This window comes from Salmo salar, chromosome 02 (genome assembly GCF_965601325.2).
Source record: "Salmo salar chromosome 02, fSalSal1, whole genome shotgun sequence".
NCBI classification, from domain to species: Eukaryota; Metazoa; Chordata; class Actinopteri; order Salmoniformes; family Salmonidae; genus Salmo; species Salmo salar.
The window spans coordinates 66,474,993-66,500,710 of NC_138292.1; the positions used below are offsets into that span (position 1 = coordinate 66,474,993).

At 45.3% G+C, this 25,718-nt stretch overlaps 1 protein-coding gene across 2 annotated transcripts in view; it reads right to left on the reverse strand.

Annotated features, from left to right (window-relative positions):
* mxi1 (max interactor 1, dimerization protein) overlaps nucleotides 1–24,822 on the reverse strand; it is a 38,926-nt gene extending 14,104 nt beyond the window's left edge. Inside the window, exons 1-3 of one of the 2 annotated variants that reach the window (XM_045707950.2) lie at nucleotides 24,463–24,822; nucleotides 22,066–22,171; nucleotides 18,115–18,144 (exon numbers count right to left, since the gene is read on the reverse strand). In XM_045707950.2, coding sequence (XP_045563906.2) covers nucleotides 18,115–18,144; nucleotides 22,066–22,171; nucleotides 24,463–24,697 — 371 coding nt within the window. In that variant the 5' untranslated portion in view covers nucleotides 24,698–24,822. Of the gene's footprint in view, nucleotides 1–18,114; nucleotides 18,145–22,065; nucleotides 22,172–22,540; nucleotides 23,038–24,462 lie in introns of those variants that run through there. The other variant, XM_045707960.2, reaches the window with a different exon arrangement.
* Nucleotides 24,823–25,718: the final 896 nt, after the last annotated feature.

A 25,718-nucleotide genomic window follows, 5' to 3' on the forward strand; every position in this document is an offset into this window, starting at 1 on the left:
TGCTTTAGCTATTGATAGCCTAGAACATGTGCTAACGTTAGCCTGCCAAAGAGCCCTGTTCTCCGGGTCATCCCATGAATAGCATTACCTAGCGTTAGCTTTACGTGAATGGGGCTCCCATCTGCATCATGCAGATTACATAACGCGTGCTGCTAGCATGCTGATGCTACCACGAAGTCCTCAGAACTCACACACAGGAAATCAAAGCTAGGATTTTGATTGACAACAAAGGTTAATGGATGCATAATGTTGTAGTTTGTGAAGCTGATTGCCTGATGACGGCACAAATAAACAAATTGTGTGGAGAGATGGTCTTCCACGCTCTCCCTCCATTCTATCCATCAATCTTCCTCTCTTTCCTACGCGCAAACCTGCCTCCAACACAAGGGCTAACCCTTCAGAGAAAAAGGCCATCCGCACTTCAAAACCCTCTTTTGTAACACGGCAGGATCGCCCCGAGCACTGCTCACAGCTCTTGGTCTACGCACTCCTTCTCTCTCTGTATTCATCCCTCCACAGGTTCCTCATTTACTCTTTTCTCTTTCTCTTTCATCTGATCAAGAGAGAGTTTGAAAGGAAATAAATAAAAAACTGCCCCGACAAGGTGTTGAAAAATGGTTTGAAGAGAGGTTGAAAAGACGGTTGAAAGGATGCTCAGCTGTGCACACAGACAGGCAGCAAGCGTTTATTGTGGTTGGTGTTTTTAACACGGCTCTTTTCAACCGTCACCTCCTGCAGCTACAGAGGCTGTAGTAGAGGTAGTGAGAGGTCTTTCTATAGACTGTTGCATTATGGTTGTGATGGAACTGGTGTTTTAGAGGTAGTGAGAGGTCTTTCTATAGACTGTTGCATTATGGTTGTGATGTAACTGGTGTAGTAGAGGTAGTGAGAGGTCTTTCTATAGACTGTTGCATTATGGTTGTGATGTAACTGGTGTAGTAGAGGTAGTGAGAGGTCTTTCTATAGACTGTTGCATTATGGTTGTGATGTAACTGGTGTAGTAGAGGTAGTGAGAGGTCTTTCTATAGACTGTTGCATTATGGTTGTGATGTAACTGGTGTTTTAGAGGTAGTGAGAGGTCTTTCTATAGACTGTTGCATTATGGTTGTGATGTAACTGGTGTAGTAGAGGTAGTGAGAGGTCTTTCTATAGACTGTTGCATTATGGTTGTGATGTAACTGGTGTTTTAGAGGTAGTGAGAGGTCTTTGTGAGGTTAGAGAGTAGATGTGAGTGGTCTTTGTGAGGTTAGAGGGTAGATGTGAGTGGTCTTTGTGAGGTTAGAGAGTAGATGTGAGTGGTCTTTGTGAGGTTAGAGGGTAGATGTGAATGGTCTTTGTGAGGTTAGAGGGTAGATGTGAGTGGTCTTTGTGAGGTTAGAGGGTAGATGTGAGAGGTCTTTGTGAGGTTAGATGTGAGTAGTCTTTGTGAGGTTAGATGTGAGAGGTCTTTGTGAGGTTAGAGGGTAGATGTGAGTGGTCTTTGTGAGGTTAGAGGGTAGATGTGAGTAGTCTTTGTGAGGTTAGAGGGTAGATGTGAGTAGTCTTTGAGGTTAGAGGGTAGATGTGAGTGGTCTTTGTGAGGTTAGAGGGTAGATGTGAGTGGTCTTTGTGAGGTTAGAGGGTAGATGTGAGAGGTCTTTGTGAGGTTAGAGGGTAGATGTGAGAGGTCTTTGTGAGGTTAGAGGGTAGATGTGAGAGGTCTTTGTGAGGTTAGAGGGTAGATGTGAGTAGTCTTTGTGAGGTTAGAGGGTAGATGTGAGTGGTCTTTGTGAGGTTAGAGGGTAGATGTGAGAGGTCTTTGTGAGGTTAGAGGGTAGATGTGAGAGGTCTTTGTGAGGTTAGAGGGTAGATGTGAGTGGTCTTTGTGAGGTTAGAGGTCTTTGTGTAGACTGTTTCATTATGGTCTGTGGCTTGCAGCATGACATTAACACAGGATGATGTCTCTGTAATGTTTTGCAGATAAGGCTAATTAAAAGGTGGGTTTGTTTGAGAAACAAACACAGGGAAAACCTAGAGCCAAGGTGCAGTCTAATAACCCCAAACCTAAAAAAGAAAGAGCTTATTTTAGAAATGTCTTTTTTTCCCCCCCATGTGTAAAACACTGATCTGGCTGAGGACATCAAGTCCTGCTGGTTGTGACAGTATTTTGTGGAACACACATGAGGCAGAGAGATAAAGGAGCTATAGCTGGCCTAGATTTCCTGGAACTTTTGAATAAGTCTTAAATAATGAATGACTTGACGGCACGGTCCATCCAAGATGTCTGATATACCTTACATATGTTCTTAAAGGGACCGTTCAGACCCTGGCTACAGATAACACGCCATACATTTAAAGGATGTGATCAGAACGGTATAGAACATCAGGAAAAGTTGTTAAGAAATATATTGGTTTGGCGTTAGGTCAATTTCAATGATGTAGGCCTATGAATAGAGGGTAATGACTTTAAAACACTAATTCCTGATTAATCAAGACAGATCACATTGCTAGCGTGCCCCACACCCTCAACCCCACCTCCCATATGACCTAGTTATTTATGTAGCGAGCTGACAAGTGAGCCTTCGCATAGATATTAAACTAATTACAGATCCTTCACATAGGCTGCATGCATCCCAAATGGCACCCTATTCCCTACACAGTGCACGACTTTTGACCAGGCTCTGGTCAAAAGTCGTGCACTATGTATTGAGCAGGGCGCCATTTGGCACGCGACCCAGGATATGATACTATTCCAGATCCTTGGTGGAGCGCGGTGGTAAATCTCCAAGCCGACAAGTCAGTCAGGAAATGGAGACATCATGGGCATTATGAACTACGCCACAAATGGCACCCTGTTCCCTACGTAGTGCACTACTTTTGACCAGAACCCGATTGGCCCTGGTCAAAAGAAGTGCACAACATAGGGAATAGGGTGCCATTTGGGACACAGTCCACAATCATTATGAACATGGTCTCTTAGCATGACGCTGACCAATATCACCATGTCTCTTTCCAGGGATAGGAAGGGAAATTAAATCCGCCACTTCTTTTCTTTCCAGCTTCGTCCAGCCTTATCTGAGGCCCCAAAGCCACAGCCTAAATCCAAATAAATTGGAACTATTTTATGTATTTTCCTGAACAGTAAAATTGAGAGCTATACACACCAAACACACACAGATGTTCTCTATGATTTCAATGAAGCGGCCATTTAAAAAAATATATACACTGAGTGCACAAAACATAAGGAACACCTTTCTAATATTGAGTTGCACCCCCCGTTTTGCCCTCAGAACAGCCTTCATTCGTTGAAGCATGGACTCTAAAGCATTCCACAGGGATGCTGGCCCATGTTGGCGCCAATGCTTCCCACAGTTGTGTGAAGTTGGCTGGATGTCCTGTGGGTGGTGGACCATTTTTGATACACACAGGAAACTGTTGAGTGTGAAAAACCCAGCAGCGTTGCAGTTTTGACACACTCAAACCGGTGTGCCTGGCACCTACTACCATACCCTGTTCAAACACACTTAAATCTTTTGTCTTGCCCATTCACCCTCTGAATGGCACACACACAAAATCCATGTCTCAATTGTCTCAAGGCTTAAAAATCCTTCTTTAACCTGTCTCCTCCCCTTCATCTACACTGATTGAAGTGAATTTAATATGTGATATCAATAAGGGATCATAGCTTCCACCTGGATTCACCTGGTCAGTCTGTCATGGAAAGAGCAGGTGTTCATAATGTTTTGTACACTCAAGTGTAGGTTAAATCTATAATTTAAACACAAAAAAAATTATCAAACGGCATGTTGGCTTAGCTGTGTACTCTTGGGAAATCGCTTTACGCCCCTGTAGATCATATGGAATAATCTGGAATTAATATATGGGCCAAACATGCAGAGCGTTGATCCACCCCCGAACACTTTGAAGACGGTGAAATGCATGTGGCAGTCACTCTTCACACAGCCCACATACATGTTACATAAATATTACATACATGCAGCCGTGTGAGTACACGAACCCTGCTCTCTGTCACGTGCACGCCCACCCGTCTTAAGAAAACACAACTAAAACAGCTTACTGTATCCTCATAGTCACAAACACACACACGTACACGAATACAGGCTCCAATGTTGAATCACTTTTGTCTGCTAGCTACGCTACCAACACAATGGCGGCGTTGTTTTTCTGGTAAGGATGCCCTGTGTGGTTCAGTGTGTGAGTGTGTTGTTCTCCTTCTCTTTCATTTAGGCCGACCGCTCACTGTGCTGTCACGTGGTGACTGCTATGGTGCAGGTCACATGTTGTACCAGCAGCACCTGACCAACTGACTGACTCAATAGGTCACGTAGCCTAACGGACGGATTGTCCTCCATGCTTAAAGCACATGGTAGTAGCTCCCACATGGTTAACTCCCAAAAGCACCATCATCACAACATATCACCACCTTCCCATAGGACGACCACACCAGGAAGTCAGTCAATGTCACTTCGAGGTTCTGTACTAGATTGACCTTTTCCAATGCTATATTTAAGCAATAAGGCCCGAGGTGGTGTGGTATATGGCCAATATACCACGGCTAAGGGCTGTTCTTATCCACGATGCAACGCAGAGTGCCTGGACACAGCCCTTAGCCGTGGTATATTGGCCATATACCACAAACCCCGAGGTGCCTTATTGCTATTATAAACTAGTTACCAATGTAATTAGAGCAGGAAAAACACATGTTTTGTCACACCTGTGGTATACGGTCTAATATACCACAGCTGTCAGCCAATCAGCATTCAGGGCTCGAACCACCCAGTTTATAAAATGTTTTATTTGGAGCAACCACATGATTTTCTAAATGGAACAGAATGTCCTAAAGAACCATACTGCCATGATAATCAAAGAGCAAAATAAACATGTTTTGACCTATTTGATTCAATTCATTACTTTGGGATTCCCAATTTGATTCCCTAGTAAAAGGCTACTTATTCTCCGCCAATGACAGACCATACAGCTGATGGACACGGAGCCACCTTCCCATAGGAAGTGTCACTGTCCCCCCTCAAAGCAAATCGGATGTAAATCCGAGCGACAGCTAAGACGTGAGTGTAAATAAAGAAATACATTGATATTCCTGGCGAGCGGTGGATTGTAATATCTTACCCAGTGGTGACGCGGTGATCTGCCACGTTTCTGGGCTTGAACACACACACGCACGCACGCACACACACACACGCACGACTCTCTTGGACGAATATAGGCCTGTCCTGCCAATGGCATCTTTACACTAAAGGACTGGAGGACGCTTTTCTGTTCTCTATTATAAAACATAAACAGATGGGAGAGAGGGATGGATGTAGGGAGAGAGAAATGGGGGGGGGGGGCTACAATAAGTAGCGGGGGAGGGAGAGGTGGGGAGAGGGAGTGGTGGGGAGAAACAGAGAGGGGGGAAAAAGAGATGGAGAAAGAGAGAACGAGAGAGAGAGAAAGAGGGGGGAGAGACCGTCATTAAAAGATCTAACTCGTCCGTCTCTGTGTAATCTGCCCAGAAACTAGCATCTGAAGCCTACAGAAACGTATGGAATGCTGCGTCGTTAGCTGGGCTACTAAAGACAGAGTGCTCCAGCTCTTAGTGGTTGAGATAACATAGACAACATCCTTGTATAGTGAAAACCCTCATTAAGCCAACAGGCCAAAAGAGAACAAACACAAGGACATGAAGCCTGTCTAGCTGGCTATTGACAGAACGAAACGATCTGGGACTCTTAGACTGGTACTTAGTAAATGAGAGAAAGAGAGAGATCCATCCTTCACTGTCTTCTTCTGAGCCGGGGACGTCCTATGAGGACAATCACCCCTTTGAGTGCTTCACTGACAGGCAATTGTTATATATGTAACAAACAGCACTGAAGAATGAAAGGAATGTGGAATGTGTTCATTGTAGAAGTGGGTTACAGCCTACTGCACTCATTAGGGATCTTAGAGACTGATTAGTAAGTCTCGGGAGTCGGAATTCCCTCTCGGAATTAAGTCGGATGGTGACCCAAATTCCATGTCGGAATGAAAGAGAAACATTGGGAATATAGTTATTCTGTGGAGGTGGAATTTATCACTTTGAGTGTGTGGGTATGGTGGTACTCTGTGTGTGTGTGTGGTGTGTGTGTGTGTGCCTGTGTGTGTGTGCCTCTCTCTTTTTTTGGCTATCAATCATTCCCTTTTTAGACTTCTTCATTCCTTTGAGATTTGATTGGCTGGTCGAGAGCAGCACATCCTGTGGATCCATCCCAACAACCACTGGGTTGTTTAGTCTGGAGCCACAGTGGAACTCCGTTCAAAACCAGCAGGTGTGGAAAGGGGTTGAATCAACACGGGATACCTGGAATATCAGGGAACCCCACACCACTCACACAGAAGAGGGCTGGTTGGTAAATAAATCCAATTGTAGGATAATTGCCGGGCAGACATACACTGTAGTCGATCTGTTCCACCTCACATCACGCCTGCTGAACCACTGAACCCATGCCAAACCACAGAGAGGAATCTGCAATGACGCATGGCAACAGAGCAACACGGACAGGGAGGGAGGGATGAGAAGGAAACATGGCGAGAGAAGAGAGAGGGTGGAATGTAAGGGATAGAGAGCTGGTGTACAGTAAAAAAAACAAGTGAGTGAAAGAGAAAGAGAGAGCCTGTAGAACGAGAAAAAAGTAGGCATGTGAAAGAGAGAGAGATACTTGTTTATTGTCTATGTCACTTGCTTTGGCCCTTTGAAGTGAGAGAGAGAGTCAGAAATAGTCAGAGTGGGGGATGACTAGAGGAAGAGGAGGGGGTTATGCAGGCTATGCCAGCTGTGCAGTGTCCAGGAGGTTATAGCAGGCAGGGCCCCAGTGAGACTGGGACTAAGGGGCTGGAGCTGAAGCCAGCCAGGCCCATCACTAACACACATGGATTAGTTCACACGTGCCTAACATCACTCTGCTCTGTAGCTTTTAATCTGGTCCACTGGAGAGGGGAGATGGAGGGGTGGAGAGGGGAGATGGAGGGGTGGAGAGGGGAGATGGAGGGGTGGAGAGAGAGGGATGGAGGGGTGGAGAGAGAGGGATGGAGAGAGAGGGATGGAGGGGTGGAGAGAGAGGGATGGAGGGGTGGAGGGGTGGAGAGGGGAGATGGAGGGGTGGAGAGAGGGGTGGAGGGGTGGAGAGAGGGGTGGAGAGGGGAGGAGAGAGGGATGGAGGGGTGGAGAGAGGGGTGGAGGGGTGGAGAGAGGGGTGGAGGGGTGGAGAGAGGGGTGGAGAGAGGGGTGGAGAGAGGGGTGGAGAGAGGGGTGGAGGGGTGGAGAGAGGGGTGGAGGGGTGGAGAGGGGAGATGGAGGGGTGGAGAGAGGGATGGAGAGAGGGGTGGAGAGGGGAGATGGAGGGGTGGAGAGGGGAGATGGAGGGGTGGAGAGGGGAGATGGAGGGGTGGAGAGGGGAGATGGAGGGGTGGAGAGGGGAGATGGAGGGGTGGAGAGAGGGGTGGAAAGAGGGGTGGAAAGAGGGGTGGAGAGAGGGGTGGAGAGGGGAGGAGAGAGGGATGGAGGGGTGGAGAGAGGGGTGGAGGGGTGGAGAGGGGAGATGGAGGGGTGGAGAGAGGGATGGAGAGAGGGGTGGAGAGGGGAGATGGAGGGGTGGAGAGGGGAGATGGAGGGGTGGAGAGGGGAGATGGAGGGGTGGAGAGGGGAGATGGAGGGGTGGAGAGAGGGATGGAGGGGTGGAGATGGGGAGATAGAGAGAAAGAGAGCGCAGACCCCTCTATCACATGACCTCAGAATCATGTGATTCTGGCATCCACAAACCCTCTACTACTCAAAACATCAAGTGTGGCATTCCCTCCCCAATCCCTACCTCCATGGTGACCCGTATCCCTTCCTTTATCGTTCCCTGCTTCCCCTTCTTCCATCCATTCTTCCATCCATTCATCTCTTTCTCTATCACTCCCCATCCATCCCTCTCATTCCATCCCTCCCTCTCGTCCCATGCCTCCCTCTCTTCCCATGCCTCCACCCCCCTTCTACAGTGACCTGAGGTCAGAGGAGCTTTAGATTAAACTCCAATACCCAGAAGGCTTTACTGTCCTAAAACACCACGTTGGGCTGAAACAGATCAAACCGAGGGAGATCCCTCCGACATCCAACCAACCAGATGTTGGCTTCTGGGGCACGACTGTCCTTCTGCTATCCCTGTTATCCTCTCTCATCTCACTCTGCTCTGGTTTATGCTAATACTGTACACACACACACACACACACACACACACAGCTGTCTCCCCACCCCCACCTCAAAGCCTAAAAGCATATCCACTTAACCCTGCCTTGTAACAGTGGCTAGATACTGCTTTGCTTTATCTTGGCCAGGTCGCAATTGCAAATGACAACTTGTTCTCAACTTGCCTACCTGGTTAAATAAAAGGTGAAATAAATAAATAAATAAAAATACAGTAGTTCACCAACCCAGGACCCTATAAGCTAGCTCTGTCCCTGTTCCGGAACACTAACTGTAAACAATGACACTCCACCGCCCACGCAAACCAACCAGGAAGGATATGTCGTCAGAAGATACCGCATTTTGATTGGAGGGCAACAATCCTTAAAAATCCATGATTGGTGGAAACTGAGCAGTTTTCCCTCTAGCTGTCTAAATATAGACCCCAGAAAGATTTATTGAGGTGGTTCATTTCCAACAGGCTTCTAGTTCTTCCTTTAAGGCTGGATGATTTGGTTAGCTGGAATGCTAACAGACTGACACGCTGCTCTAGTGTGCGTCCCAAATAGCACCCGATGCCCTATATAGTGCACTACTTTCTACCAAGGCCCATAGGGAATAGGGTGCCAGTTGGGACACACTTCTAGACTAGCAGCAGCGGAGAGAACGGAACATTAGTGCATTCCATCCTGGAACCCTCCAACTAAACAGCCACTTGGGATGTGGGTTTGGATTGTCAGGAAGCGTGACCCACTATCGTTACGGGGTGCTTGATAAATTACACCACATAAGGAGTTTTATTAGTTGTGGTGAAAGGCGAAAGAGGGAGAGATGTTGATTTGATTGAAAGCACTGTCTGTATCAATTTGTGTCATTTGAAAGCTTTTTACAGCCTTATCAGGGAGATATCCCAAAAACAATCAACACACGGCTCTATTTCTATCCTTCTAAACAAACATCAGTGTGTCATCCCTAAACAAACTGGCCCCCCGTATCCTGCACATCTTGGAATGCTGTACGCGCTAATGCAAATATCCTGTATAAACACAAACATCCCTGTGTAAGGGCACAACAAGGAGGTGGAAAGATATCCGGAGTCAAAGGTCAGGTAAGAAAGGACGAGTGTCCGGCACCTAATCCAACTGGAGGGTGTGTGTGTGTGTGTGTGTGTGTGTGTGTGTGTGTGTGTGTGTGTGTGTGTGTGTGTGTGTTCACTAAACCAGCGTGTTCTTACAGAGCGACTCAGCAGAGGGAGAATATAGGGCAGTCAGATAGACGTGCGTAATGAGGATGACCTAGAGATTCTCCTGTGTCTCCTCCACGGAGTGTGTGTGTGTGTGTGTGTGTGTGTGTGTGTGTGTGTGTGTGTGTGTGTGTGTGTGTGTGTAATGAGCTGATGTAGGACTGTGTGTATACAGTACATCTAGGTTTGTGTAGTGAGTGGATAAGTGCACGCGATTGGCTAAACATGTGTCATTCAGAGTCAGGCCCTTCGTGAGACAGGTGTTCTCTGTCTCTATTCACCCTGACACAGTTACTGTTACTATTGCACCCTCTCACAGCCAGATCAGCTAACGCTACACTATGCTAACTGCTAACTAACTCCTATAACAGAATATAACTTTGCTAGCTTTGCTAATGCTAACTGCTAGAAACGGCTAATGAACTCTTCTACAAAAATAGAAGTTAGCGGTTAGCATAGCCTCGCCTAGCGTAGCGGCTCTGGCTGACCAGAGGGGAAAGTGATCCAGCCCCCTTCACGTATGCGTGCTCCACCCCGACTCTGCTGTGCTCCACCCCGACTCTGCTGTGCTCCACCCCGACTCTGCTGTGCTCCACCCCGACTCTGCTGTGCTCCACCCCGACTCTGCTGTGCTCCACCCCGACTCTGCTGTGCTCCACCCCGACTCTGCTGTGCTCCACCCCGACTCTGCTGTGCTCCACCCCGACTCTGCTGTGCTCCACCCTGACTCTGCTGTGCTCCACCCTGACTCTGCTGTGCTCCACCCTGACCAAAGATCAAGTCCCTTAAGCTGCTTTTCTGAGCCAAGAAAAGCTTACAAGGCATCACGTTGGTTGGCTAGGAACAAGTGTGTCACAAATCGCACCCTATTCAGTGCACTGCTTTTTACCAGAGTCGATAGGGTCAAAAGTAGTGCCCTATAATCGGGAAAATATTGCCATTTGGGATGAAGCCCAACTGGGTCCAGTTTGGGCCTGGCTGCAAGGCCTGACAACAGGGAGGGTGGGGTATTGTTGTTGCTATGGTCGGAGGAGAATTGGGGCAAACTATGCTCTCACACGCCATGAAGGATGTAGTCCTGAGCACGTGACAGTACTAAAGCCTGAGCCAAAAAAACGAAAACAGCTTTCAAAGTGAAGTCACGACTTTGGTATTGTGTCTCATTGTGCTCCCCTAAAGTCATTCTGAATACTCAGCTGAGAGAAGACATGAGGTTCTTCTGAAGTTATGTTCAATTGAATGCAATGCGTAAGGGATAATCAATGAGAGGCTATGCGTCCAATGGAAAATAATGAACGACGTGGAAGGTGTTGCATTAGGTGCTAGTGGAGTGAAACTGACCTCCCACGGAGTTGCATTGTTTTCCAGAGGACGCATAGAGCCCAGAGTTGACTACCTCTTTTATACCATGGCTAGAATTTAACACATTTGCAGCTACAAATGTGTTCATTTGTATGTAGAAATGTGTTTAACATCCACTGAAGTAGCTAAGTTAGCTACAGTAGTTGCCTTGGTAACCAAACAAATAGACTTGGTAATTAAGCGAACCAAACCATCAGTCCTAGCTTGCTATTATGAAAATCGGATTCAACATTGCCAATAATGTTTTCAATGTGACTTTTGCTTTTAAAAGCAGCTCAAACATAGAACATGTAAGAATGAACTGAAGCCATTACATACTACCGTGCTGATATACTGTGTGTTATAGGGGAATAATGCACACTCTAGAATGCCCTTCAAGCCAATCAGAAACGAGTATTCAACAATGCCATGGTATACAGTTGTATATTAGAAGCTTCATCGGCGTTGTTCAGAACATCACATGCATGCGATCCAATATATAACGCTAGCAGACACACACAAAAAAACGTTTTGAGTGACAACAGAAGCAGCCGTTGTTCTGTCCCACACCATTCCATAGTCCCCTGGTAATGAGCCATGGCCATTCTCATCAGACTGTGGGCAGCCAAAACAAACACCAGGCAGCAGGGATGTAACAAGTCACCAATACGCATCGTTCCAGATTCAAATGATTAAGATAAGACTGCGTCGCTTCGCGGACCCCAAACCGATCCAAATGTAGCATTCACCGGTCAGAAACTGTGTCCAAATGTAGCATTCACCGGTCAGAAACTGTGTCCAAATGTAGCATTCACCGGTCAGAAACTGTGTCCAAATGTAGCATTCACCGGTCAGAAACTGTATTCAAATGTAGCATTCACCGATCAGAAATTGTATTCAGACGTAGCATTCACCGGTCAGAAACTGTATTCAGACGTAACGAATCGCCGGTTCACTACAATGTTTTGCTCATATCAGTTTTTACCTTCTGAAAATACCTCTCATATTTTGTGACAGTCATTGACCTACAAGTTATTTTCACGCAGAACAACCAAGCCTAGTCAAACTGCTCGCTGTGCTCAGCTTGGAGTGCTGACCAGCGCCAGGTAGACGGCTGTTCCTGATCTTGCTCAAACATTAGGCTTTATTAGCTGCGTGACAACCTGTGGAATTTGCTAGGTTATTGTTATCTATGTACTGTTGAAAGTTGTGTTTAACCAGAATAGAAGCAAGTTACCAGAGACACAAATCTCATCTGCAGAAGGAGAAAAGAAACTCACTAAAAACCATTGGATTAGGAGATTTTACATTACAATCTCAAACAAAGTGACGGTACAAAAAAAACACATTACCCCCCCTAATCTGATAGTGGGGTGGTAGACGCCTAGTCTCCCTTATGGCTCAGATCAGAGGCCTACATAGTATACCCCATAGACATACATCATTTACACACACCCACACACACACACAGCTCAGAGAGGCTCAGCTCATGAGCTCCATCAGCAGCAGATTTGAATTTAGAATGGAAATGTTAGTGAATCGTATCGTTCTCTCATCAATCCCAACAAAGTGTTTCAAAATAAAACATAGAATTCCTGTATCAGAGCCGATGTATCTAGATACGTATCGATTCACTTTGAAAGGGAACGATGCACGTCCTTACCAGACAGGATGCCACCAAAGGGCGGGCGGGCGCCCAGCCCGACACACAGACAGACAGACAGACAGACAGACAGACAGACAGACAGACAGACAGACAGACAGACAGACAGACAGACAGACAGACAGACAGACAGACAGACAGACAGACAGACAGACAATGGGGAAAAGATAAGTGCAAAGGGACAACCCCAAATTCCTATTGCAGCCCTGACCACTTCAAGAATCAATGGGTAGTGGGTAATTGAAATGGCAATTGAACTGCAGTAAATATTGCAGATTGTACCCTTAATATACCACAGACATCGTTTGCTGAAGGTTGTTTAAGAGAGAGTATGTTTGCACAACCCGTTGTCATAAAGTGTAGAGCGTAAAAACTAAATATCATTTCATCAGCAGCAGAGTCTAGAGACACCCGACCACCAGCACCAATATCATTTTAGGGAGTTTTTATTATTGTCTGGTGTATTATTGGCCTAATACACAATCTGAAATGAATAGGGAGCGGTGAGAGAGGCGGCATCTCTAGATTTATGCCCCAGAGTAAAAGCCTGGCCCTCTTGATTACCCATAAACAGAGACATCATAAAACATCATGGCCAGTTGAACACTCAGCTGGTTCAATAGGGACTACTACCGTACATACAATACTTAGCCTAGCATCACGCATAGCAAACAAGCTAATGGTAGGGTTTGGTTAGTAGAATACTAAGTGGTGCATTAGGGGCTAGGCTATTTGGTTAGCAAAATGCTAACTGACATACTACTCTAGCAAGGAAGCACCCCAAAAACAAACAATCAGATGATATAATTAAGCAATAAGGCCTGAGGAGGTGTGGTATATGGACAATACAGCCCTTAGCCGTGGTATATTGGCCATATATCACAAACCCCTGAGGTGCCTTATTTCTATTATAAACTGGTTACCAGTAATTAGAACAGTAAAACTTAAGGTTTGTCATACGGTCTGATATACAGTTGAAGTCGGAAGTTTACATACACCTTAGCCAAATACATTTAAACTCAGTTTTTCACAATTCCTGACATTTAATCCTAGTAAAAATTCCCTGTCTTAGGTCAGTTACGATCACCACTTTATTTTAAGAATGTGAAATGTCAGAATAATAGTAGAGAGAATGATTTATTTCAGCTTTTATTTCTTTCACCACATTCCCAGTGGGTCAGAAGTTTACATACACTCAATTAGTATTTGGTAGTATTGCCTTTAAATTGTTTAACTTGGGTCAAATGTTTCGAGTAGCCTTTAAAAAGCTTCCCAAAATAAGTTGGGTGAATTTTGGCCCATTCCTCCTGACAGAGCTGGTGTAACTGAGTCAGGTTTGTAGGCCTTCTTGCTCGCGCACACTTTTTCAATTCTGCCCACAGATTTTCTGTAGGATTGAGGTCAGGGCTTTGTGATGGCCACTCCAATACCTTGACTTTGCTGTCCTTAAGCCATTTTGCCACAACTTTGGAAGTATGCTTGGGGTCATTGTCCATTTGGAAGACCCATTTGCAACCAAGCTTTAACTTCCTGACTGATGTCTTGAGATGTTGCTTCAATATATCCACATAATTTTCCTGCCTCATGATGCCATCTATTTTGTGAAGTGCTCCAGTCCCTCCTGCAGCAAAATCTTCACAAGGTCCTTTGCTGTTGTTCTGGGATTGATTTGCACTTTTCGAACCAAAGTACGTTCATCTCTAGGAGACAGAAAGTGTCTCCTTCCTGAGTGGTATGACGCTGCGTGGTCCCAGGGTGTTTATACTTGCGTACTATTGTTTGTAGAGATGAACGTGTTACATTCAGGCATTTGGAAATTGCTCCCAAGTATGAACCAGACTTGTGGAGGTCTACAATTTTTTTCTGAGGTCTTGTCTGATTTCTTTGGATTTTCCCATGATGCCAGGCAAAGAGGCACTGAGTTTGAAGGTAGGCCTTGAAATACATCCACAACTCCAACTGACTCAAATGATGTCAATTAGCCTATCAGAAGCTTCTAAAGCCATGATATAATTATCTGGAATTTTCCAAGCTGTTTAAAGGCACAGTCAACTTAATGTATGTAAACTTCTGATCCACTGGAATTGTGATACAGTGAATTATAAGTGAAATAGTCTGTCTGTAAATAATTGTTGGGAAAATTACTTGTGTCATGCTCAAAGTAGATGTCCTAACCGACCTGCCAAAACTATAGTTTGTTAACAAGAAATTTGTGGAGTGGTTGAAAAAACGAGTTTTAATGACTCCAACCTAAGTGTATGTAAACTTCCAACTTCAACTGTACCTCAGCTTTCAGCCAATCAGTATTCAGGGCTCAAACCACCCAGTTTATAATTTGTTTTAGGTACTATTTGTTTTGTGTAATGTTACCTGACGTTTTGGGAAGCACCCAGCATACCCTAACAAACAAGCTGAACCAACCAGTTTAAACTCTAGCTCTAATGCAGTAGGTTCTAATTTCACGTCTGCATGTATGAGCGAAACTGGTTTATAAGAGGCAGCTAACTAATCAAAGAGGGTGAAACCGAGGCGTTATCTAGTCTGGTGGCGGTGGAGGCTGTTGCTACAGTATGTGAGCATCTGGAATGTGGTTTCTGGGTTTCAGGTTCCTTTCATCTCCTACCCTGTCATCTCTGTCTGCCGCACGGCTCTGTCACTACAGGGTTATCACCTCACCGGCCTGCTGCGGTAGCAAGAAGAATGGAACAGAACTAGTCCGTTTGATAAACTTGACAAAATGGAAGTGTTCCACTCCAGAATCCAGAGTGCAGCAGGGCTGGCTTGGACAATTCACTTCCTAACAGGCTTAGTAGGCCCATGACATATAAAGTACGCTATTTGCTTACTGCATGCAAATATAGGGATTAGAAGTTATATTCAGATTTTTGAATGTTTTTTCTTAAAGGGCTGGATTACGATTGCTCCATGAATGAAACTCATTTCTCTCATTTAATGTTGATTTGTTTTAGGCTTAATCTACCCAGCAAAAACACCACTCACTGTGGCCTAGGTCTAAATGTCATGTGGTAGGTTGAAGACCTTGTCAACAGCAACTAGCAGGTGCACTTGGCTGCTACAGTGCTGTTTTAGCATACTGCACTGAGCACGGGATGTTCCAAACCAGCTAGGCAAGCACATCAGTTAGTTACACCAGCAAAAGCCTACAGATGTAGGATCTTCATTTGATCACCCTGTCATAGATCTTTCCTTTTTTTTTTTTTACTTGTAGTGTATTTGAGGTTTAAAAAGGCTTCTGACGTTCGGAATTTCCACTTTGACATTTCAAACTTGATTTCCCCTACAAAAACATCTATTAATTATAATACACATATTCATTCACATTTTCAGTTGCTGCAGGATTATTTTCCTGCTGTAGCAAACTGGCTCAAATGAAGATCCTACATCTGTACTTCTCCTCTCCTCCTACCCTCATCACTTATCTCTGCCACAACCCACACAGAGCCACCAGGGCCACACGCTGCGTCAGCACTGACGATGCAAAACCATGTGGGCACTATCTGCCAGAACCAGTCTCTGTGGCAGGATGGTAGGATGCCATGGTATCACTAGAACACAGGACAGTCATGAGATGATACGACATCATAACCATGTCTGTTTAACTATTGGTCAACCAACACATCTCCTCCCCCAATGTCCCTGTCATTTAGAAAAGTCACAAAATAAATAAGGAGGTGGTATGCAATTAAACGAATTGCTTGCGGCTACATTATGAGATGAGTGGGCTTGTTTTTACTAGAAATCCTTCGCTGTCTCGCCTCGTATTATTGATGGTTTCCAGGTGAACCCTTCCAGACCTTCCTCTCCTCTCAGGCGATTGATGAAGCCTAAACACTCCAAAGTAGGTGGTTGAACTTCTATTCTGATAAGGGCTTCTAAGGATCCACTGTGCTCTGTCTGTACAAAGCAACCATGAAAACCCTGGGTGTGTCTGAAATGGCACCCTATTTACTATGCAGTGCACTATTTTTGACCAGGGACTAAATTGTACCATGTTCCCTATATAGTGCCCTACGGTGCCGGATCAAAAGTATTACACTTTATTGGGAATAGGGTGCCATTTCAGACACTGAATATGCCTCTGGTTTCAGGCCCAGTTTGCTCTGCTTGCACCCTACCTTGCCTAGCTGTAACTGTGTAACTCAAAGCCCTTAGCAATGACCCCATTGCATAACCCAATGTACTGTAGAGTAGTGAACCCAATGTAGTGTACAGTGGAGACTCAACATAAAGAGAGGACGAGGGAGGGCAGAGAGAGAGAGAGAGAGAGAGGGGGGAGGGCAGAGAGAGCAGAGAGAGAGGGGGGAGGGCAGAGAGAGAGACGACAGAGAGAGAGAGAGGGCAGAGAGACAGAGAGAGAGGGGGAGGGCAGAGAGAGAGACGACAGAGAGAGAGAGAGGGCAGAGAGACAGAGAGATAGGGGGGAGGGCAGAGAGACAGAGAGGAGAGCAGAGAGACCGAGAGATAGGGGGAGGGCAGAGAGACAGAGAGGAGAGGGGGGGGAGGGCAGAGAGACAGAGAGAGAGGGGGGGGCAGGGCAGAGAGAGGAGCAGAGAGAGAGAGACGACAGAGAGAGAGGGCAGAGAGACAGAGAGAGAGGGGGGAGGGCAGAGGGCAGAGGGCGAGAGAGGAGAGAGAGACGACAGAGAGAGAGGGCAGAGAGACAGAGAGAGAGGGGGGAGGGCAGAGGGCAGAGAGAGAGACGACAGAGAGAGAGGGCAGAGAGACAGAGAGAGAGGGGGGAGGGCAGAGAGAGACGACAGAGAGAGAGGGGGGAGGGCAGAGGGCAGAGAGAGAGACGATAGAGAGAGAGAGAGGGCAGAGAGACAGAGGGGAGGGCAGAGAGAGAGACGACAGAGAGAGAGGGCAGAGAGAGAGAGAGAGAGAGGGGGGAGGGCAGAGAGAGACGACAGAGAGAGAGGGCAGAGAGAGAGAGGGGGAGGGCAGAGAGAGAGATGGGGGGGAGGGCAGAGAGAGACGACAGAGAGAGAGAGGGCAGAGAGAGAGAGAGAGAGGGGGAGGGCAGAGAGAGACGACAGAGAGAGAGAGGGCAGAGAGAGAGAGAGAGAGAGGGGGAGGGAGGACAGAGAGAGAGAGGGCAGAGAGAGAGAGGGGGGGGAGGGAGGACAGAGAGAGAGAGGGCAGAGAGAGAGAGAGAGGGGGAGGGAGGACAGAGAGAGAGGGAGAGGACAGAGAGAGAGAGGGCGAGAGAGAGAGAGAGAGAGAGAGAGAGAGAGAGGGAGGGGGAGGGAGGGAGGACAGAAAGAGAGGGCAGAGAGAGGGCAGAGAGGGAGAAAGGAGGACAGAGAGAGAAAGGGGGAGGGAGGGCGGGCAGAGAGAGAGGGGGGACAGAGAGACAGAGAGAGAAAGGGCAGAGATACAGACAACACAGAGAGAGAGAGGTGGAGTATAGGAGAGAGGGAGGGAATGTCCTTAGATTAAGAGGAACTAGGTCAAATCTTACTTTTGGTTTTAATAACCTGTTGCTGGGTAAAGTTGCCTGGTGGAAAGCTCCAAACTGGCAAGCTAAGAGCAAGCGCTTTTGCAGTGCAATTTGAGGGGCTAGTTGGACTTTTCAGTATAGATTTGGACAGGTTTACTTTTTGTTTTAAGTCTAATAAGTATGAAAATGAAAGACCAACTCACCTGTTCTTCTCCAACTCATTATGTGTAGACCTGCAAACGGAAAAACAAGAAAGGAACTTGTTAACCAAGGAACCAACACATCGCAAAGACCTGTGACATTTCAACACATTCAATCAATTAAAAAGCTTCAATTCAAAAGTATTTTAACAACCAGCCACGGATTCAGTTGAGAGCGACAGTATATTGGTGGCGTACTGCACTCACTTTGACTTGGTCTGATTAGAATGAATTGGACTGATCAATTAATCCCAATTGAGAAGTACTGTACAAACCTCTAACAACACACACACAGACCAGCTGGGCTGTGATGTACCACACCAAGACAGTGCCTGAGAGTCAGCGTGCACTATGAACTGTGAGTTTGGTCGATACGCCCGGCCAGGCTTCAGTCCCATACAAAGGGCCTGTATCGTCACACTTCAACCTCCTCTTCCTCCAACAGTGCATAGTCCATGTAGCCCCATGTATATGGCTGCCTGAGAGTGTGGCGTGTGTGTGTGTCAGTCCAGGCCTCAGACTCAGTACTGTGTTAATAATGCAAAGTGATTCAGCTGGTCCCCTAAGAGCCTCTTTGTATGACAACACACTGAAGATAATCAGGCCCTCCTGCCTCGGCCTAAATGGCCTGCCTGCCCGCCCAGGTGTGTGTGTGTGTGTGTGTGTGTGCGTGTATGAGAGTGTGTGTGTGTGTCTTTTAAAACAAACTCCTCCTCAGCTCCTCAACCCACTCGCCGCAAGGAGGAACCATTTATTGGTTCCCAGGTCATATAGGCACTTCTCTTTATTTGAGGGGGACTATTACAGTCGCCAAACATTGGCCTCCGCCTGCAGAAGCTGACCTGATTGGATAGCTCGCTGTTCTGCTACAGGGAACAAGGAACGAGTGTGGAAGAGAGGAAGGAGAAAGACAGAGGGGGAGGAAAAAAGACACTGCCAGGTTACAAGGGATTCTGGGAGTTGGCGCCTCTTCAGAGCGACTCCAAAGCCTTTTTTTTTGTGTGTGTTTAATTATTGATGTAAATAAAAATACCATATGTCTCCATTAGAATACATTACCACCGCTGCTGCTCTTGTGCTTATTGTGTATGCAAGACTGGGTCAACAACTGAACTGTGACAGTCATTTCTCATTAACAGGACCATGGAACTCGGTCTCTGCTAAGCCGGCCATCATTGCCGAGCAAGACCAAAGATGTAACCAATTTCCTGTGTAAACTTTAAATAATTATGTAGAAAAATGTCATCCTCGCCCAAAACATTTTTGCAACTCTGTGGTGTAAATAATCAACCGTGCTGGGCTCTGCGTGTCAGGCTACACACACACTCCTAGACACACAACCTACACCCACAAGCGTATCTTGATTCATCTAAAGCGTTTTTATCTACAGAGCCTATAGTCCACCAGCCAGCCAGGAGCCAGGAGCCAGAGCCTGACTCCATTTATTTGTGGAAATACCACACAATTTACAGCTCAGCTCATAAACTGTACAAAGCCTTCTAGTATACAACGTTAAAACTTTATGCTCCTGCAAGTTTATTTCTCCCCTGTAAAAAAAAAAACGATGGAGAGCTATTAAAGGGGCGCTGTCAAACTGTGTCTGCTGCTATTGAGTTGTTCTAATGGTGGCCAGCGGCTGACTAGCAACAGTCTGAATCAGTGACATCCTCAGCCCGTCACGCACCAACGGAGGGTCCACCAGACACGACCGAGATCAATACACAACACAGTATCATTTCTATGATGGCGAGCATCAGACTTCTCTTCCACTGTTGTTGTTAGCCTAGGCTACTGTTAGCCTAGCCTAGGCTACTGTTAGCCAACAAAAAACAAAATAGCACCTGAAAACAACTGTGCACTGTCTGCTGTTGTGGCATTTTGCATCATTGGTCAAGATTATTTTGAATTTCGACTGTCCGGATATCGCCCCCCCCAAAAAAAATTGTGATAATGATTTCACTATTCAAATAATTTCAAATGCCCATCCTTACTCAAAGCAGGTTAGAGCAAACTCTTAAACTACTTGAAACATTTCAAATAGTATTTGAACCCTGGTCTGCAGCAGCCAGCCCATGGAGGAAGGCTCAACCAACAAACCCACAGTACATCTTTATATGGAGGCCTGGAGCGGCTCTTTGTAAACGAGATCAAGCCAGATAGACCTAGATCTCCTATATGGGTTAGCACTAGTAAACACACTAGCCCAGGGTTTCCCAAGGTAAACACCAAATCCTGGCACTACACAGCTGATTCAAATAACCTACTCATCATCAAGCATTGTAGTGTTTGGGCAGAAACCAAAACGTGCACCCCTTGAGGTCCCGAGGACCGAGTTTGGGAAATGCTGCACTAGCCTATACAGTAGACACTAGCGTATAATCACCCTCTACAGTAGGTTACAGGACACATCAAATCAGCTATCAGAGAGCGATCAGAATGTCTGTAGCTATAGCTCAACAGATGCAGATGACTTGAATGGAGGAATGGAGGATCCCTCACACACACACACACACACACACACACACACACACACACACACACACACACACACACACACACACACACACACACACAGATGAGATAACCATGTCCCTGCTGTATAGGGTGAAAGAGGGACAGAGAGAGTGAGATAAGCCCATCACCTATAAGCCTCAACATGCTACAAATGAGGAGGCCTTACTTGGCCACACACACACCAGAGCCAATCTGATCACTATCGTTGCCATGCATAACTAGGCTACACCATAGCCGTGTCAAATGTTTGTTCCTGTTTTTCATTCCTCTCACGTTTAAGATGAAAAAGGCTCTCAGTCTCTCAGTAGGATTGAATCGTGGCTGGCTGTCCATGGTAAGATGGATTTATAAGTAGAGGACAATAGTCTGTCCATGTTCTTAACCGAAAACACCACCTTACGCTATTATAGTCTATACAGCCTCTAGTCGTCAATGCATTTTCCTCTGAAAGAGCATTACGTGCAGTAGTATCAATCTCGTCTAAGGCTCTTTGTAGAATGTCATTCTCAAATAGATTGGCTATTGAAGTGCAGGCTAACATACATTAGATTAAACTGCAAAGACATTTCAATTATAAATCAGATGACACATACAAATGGGGGGAAAAAATCATAAAGCCACATCGACAGTCTTTTAAAAGGTTCTATGTATTCACCTTGCTTGTGCCTGCATACAACACCTGCCTGCATACAACACCAGCCTGCCTGCATACAACACCAGCAGCAAATAGGAGCTTTTTCCCTTCGGGGTTGGGGACAAAACTAACCAAATATTATAGCTTGGGAAGACTATAGAAACATATAGAATTAACAAATGTTTCAACGCTGTAAAATGGCAAACAGTTGTAAGACTGTAATAACGACTATATTATAACCAAGTATGATTTGTTTTGTACATAAAATAATTTAAAACCTTGTGGTGTTCGTCTGTTTTTCCATCTCCATCTGCAACTTTCTCCCAGTCCCTAACCTCCATCAGTTTGACAATCAGCTGATGATAGCAGCTGGTGCTGCCAGCCCTACCCCATACCCCAGGCAAAGAGTGCCCTAACATTCATTCTCTGTAGGCTGCACGGTTTTTCATCCACGTGTATATTTTATGCTTGGACAATTTCTCTGAATATATGTTAACTTCTGCTTATAACATGCCATGATGTTCTATAAGTGAGCTTACATGCTGCGACAGCGGGCAGAACTAGGTTAAGACACTCAAGTGGTGTTGTGGCAACCACATCTAGGCTTGTTTTACCAGCAGTTAGGCTACAACGTTGCACTGACAGTCGAGTGATATCACATTATGGCAGCATTGTTATCGGTCATTCAGCTTATTATACAGAAAGTCAACTGAAGTTTAGCGCAACATGCATACCCAGGCAAATAACACATTGGCATCGCATGCCTGCTTGAAGCTATTGATCAACAAAAGTGCAGTTTTTCTTACCTGTTATGGTTATTGTGGAACTTCTTGTTTCGAAATTTATTTTGCCTCTGGTAGTTCGTGTTCTGAATTGACGACGGAAACGTCGATGCATATCCGTGTTCACACTCTGTTGAAATAAAATTGTGGTTAGGGCGAGTTGGACCGTACCCCACCATACGCAACATTTTGTAAACAACGGACAAAATATATACAATGTTGGTGCTAGATCATCTGAATATATGGGGCAACTCATGCCACCCACACATCTACCGTTAACGGAATGAATCGTTTGTTTTTCGGTGATTACGCTTGAAAACAGCATCAACACACACACAGAACACTTACATAGCCTAGCTACATTTGTCTGTGGTGTATTTTAAAGTTGTCAAACATGACAAGCAAATTATTTAAAACTCTGAAACGACACAAATTAATCTACATAATCAAATTAAACTAATCTAACCACAAATGTGTAACGTGTTTTTATTTTGCATACCTCTCTCCCTTCTATCAAGATATTCTGCCGCTTCCAATAACCTCTGGATGTTCATCAACTGCACTGCCGTCATTCTGCAGGAGCTAGCGAACGTTAGCTAAACGTTTCTACAACTTCTAATACTATTTCAAAGACAGGTAGTATTGCGGTTCACGATCAAAAATCGGAATAATTGTTCCACGTTGAGTATAACACAAAACGTTACTTCATGAATGTCTTGTCTTGTTAGCTGGCCCTGTAATTTAAAGCGCTGTCGAAAAAAATCTGCCCAGTTTTAACATGCAACACAGGTAGCTAGCTGCAGCCTAGTGATTCACGTTTTCAGCCGTTTCAAAAATCGAAAAACTAGTGTGGCAAAGTATTCAAAGTATTCAGGAAAAACAGTTACAAATTGTATAAAATGAATATAAACTACATCAAATTTCCACCCAAAGCCTGAAAAAGTCCCTGCTGCTGCCTGTGTTCACTCCTCCCAGTTTGTTTACCTAGCTCCACAGCTGAGGGGCGGAGACCTAGCATAAAACTGGGGGCTGGTCTCGACGCAAAGCTTTATGGGATATGTAGTCTTTATTCTACTGGCCTCCACGCTGAAAATATGACCCTTATGCTATGGCTGCTATGAAACTTTGCAAGGTGCTACTGTCCACGTACAACGTTTCATGTTATTGAAATAATTACTTTTAATTGGATATTTAAAGGAAAGAGACTAAATGATATGAATAAGCCCTATTTGTATGCTATTCTCGATTATCATATCTCTTCTCGCATTCATTTCTGGCAAAAAAGACTGCAAGTCCCATGAATCAACACCAGAGTGGGGGTGTACCCGCCGACTGAAGCCAGGCCCAGCAACAAATTACATCACCGCAAAGGAGACGCTCGATTGGTGATACCTTGTGACAGGCATCTCATGCGAACTTGCACTTGACCAATCACAAAGGGATTTCGCGCCATGTGGAAAACCCGCAAGTATCAGGAAGCAACAACAATCGGGTAGGAAAAAATAAGAGATGAAAATGTTGCACGAAAGATCTCATTATTTGTTAGATAATAAGAGAATAGTAATCAATTTTCTGTAACTTTGAAACGTACTTATTATATTACACTTTTTGCAATAACCTGATACATAGTGTACAAAATAAAGTATTTATTTTAAAAGAATCTAAGAAAGTAGGCAAGCATCTATTCAACAAAATAATCTTGAGATTTACAGATTGTGAAACTATTGCACAATGAACAGAAATATAAAGCAATACAACTGAAACCAGGTGCTCTAGGCTAGCGTCAAAATAGTGAGAAAAAGCATCCTATTTGAAATATGTGCAAACATCTAACAATAGGCCTATCTCTCCCCCCTAACAATCGAGCTGATTAGGCTACAGAGAAGGATGCGGGGGCACTATGACGTCACCCAAAAATGAGTTGGAGGGCGCTGCGATGCTGTGCTCAGATTTATCTAATCTCAAAGTAGTGGCCAATACAATGTTCTGTGCACCCACACCCAACACCATTGTGGGGTTTAATCAATCTAGGCTTTGTCGGTGGCCTGGCCTATATGGTGAAATAGGCCTAGATGGTGAAATGGGAATTTAGGCTAAATTATGAAATTGTTACAGTGAGCAGGTGCAAAGCAAATTATGCTTTTGAGGGGTAGAAAAACGTACAACCAACAAAAATAAATATATCTTAATCATATCGGAAATCTAGGCTACAGGGAAAGTAATAGATAATGTAATACATTCATACTATTAGGCTATTAGTGCAGTGCAATATCAGTGCGAGTGCATAATAATGCATGCATGAGAATAATAAGTAGATCAGTTGAATGAACTCAGCCCTTTGTTGTCTCGCGTCTGTTGACAATGAAACTCTTGTTTCCCTGAATATTACTGGGGGGAAAACCGTTACACAAATAAACTTACTTCCATCCTTCCTCTCGGCGTTCTCGATAAAACTTGCTGCTTCCAGCAAAACTTGAACGTTTTTCAGAAAAGTATCAATCTGACTCAATGGAGAAGAAGCGCAGTCTCTGGAGTTGAAGACGTCATTGATAGAGCAACTAGACATATCAAAATCTTGCCGATTCATAGACGTTTCGGAGTCCAAAAACACATATTCGCTCTTCAACTCTTTTTTCTGCCTATCACTTCTGGCCATTTTCGTTCACTTGGCCTGCTTTGCCGGCTACTTTTCCAGGAGGAAAATAAACTGAAAGGCAGCTAGCAGTAGAGGCTGCTTTGCTTCTTGGTGGTGATAGGGCTTTTATGAATGCAGGTTACAATGCACGAAACGGTGCTTGGAGGATTGTGGCGCATGGGGCACCCGGAGAGCCTGCATCTGCCTGATGAACGCCGCATGGTCCTGACGCCGGCTTTTCAAGGTATGTTCCTGCTGACGGTTGTCTCTACCCCAGATTTTGTAGACTACAGACAATATTACGCCAATATTTCTTTATGATAGCAATAGAATGACAACTATTAGAGTTGGTGGATAAGGTGGCTGTAAGCACTGTATGTAATACGATTATATCTTGGTGTTCTTTTTGACTCATGTAGGCTGTTTTGTTCACATCACTAAGTAATGTGAATGAAGGATTACTTTAATATTATCAGCAATTGAGAGGATAGGTCACACACACCCATTCATATTGTCTACATTCAGACAATTGTTGTCTTTCTGGACCAGATCCAGGTGTGTGCAACATGTAGACTGAAAAGATTTGGCATGGGTCCTCAGATCCTCAAAAGGTTCTACAGCTGCACCATCGAGAACATCCAGACTGGTTGCATCACTGCCTGGTATGGCAACTGCTCGGCCTCCGACCACAAGGCACTACAGAGGGTAGTGCGTACGGCCCAGTACATTACTGGGGCCAAGCTTCCTGCCATCCAGGACCTCTATACCAGGCGGTGTCAGAGGAAGGCCCTAAAAATTGTCAAAGACTCCAGCCACCCTAGTCATAGACTGTTCTCTCTGCTACCGCACGGCAAGCAGTACCGGAGCGCCAAGTCTAGGTCCAAGAGGCTTCTAAACAGCATCTACCCCAAGCCATAAGACTCCTGAACATCTAATCAAATGGCTACCCAGACTATTTGCAGTGCCCCCCCCCCCCCCTCCCTCTACACTGCTGCTACTCTCTGTTATTATCTATGCATAGTCACTTTAATAACTCTACCTT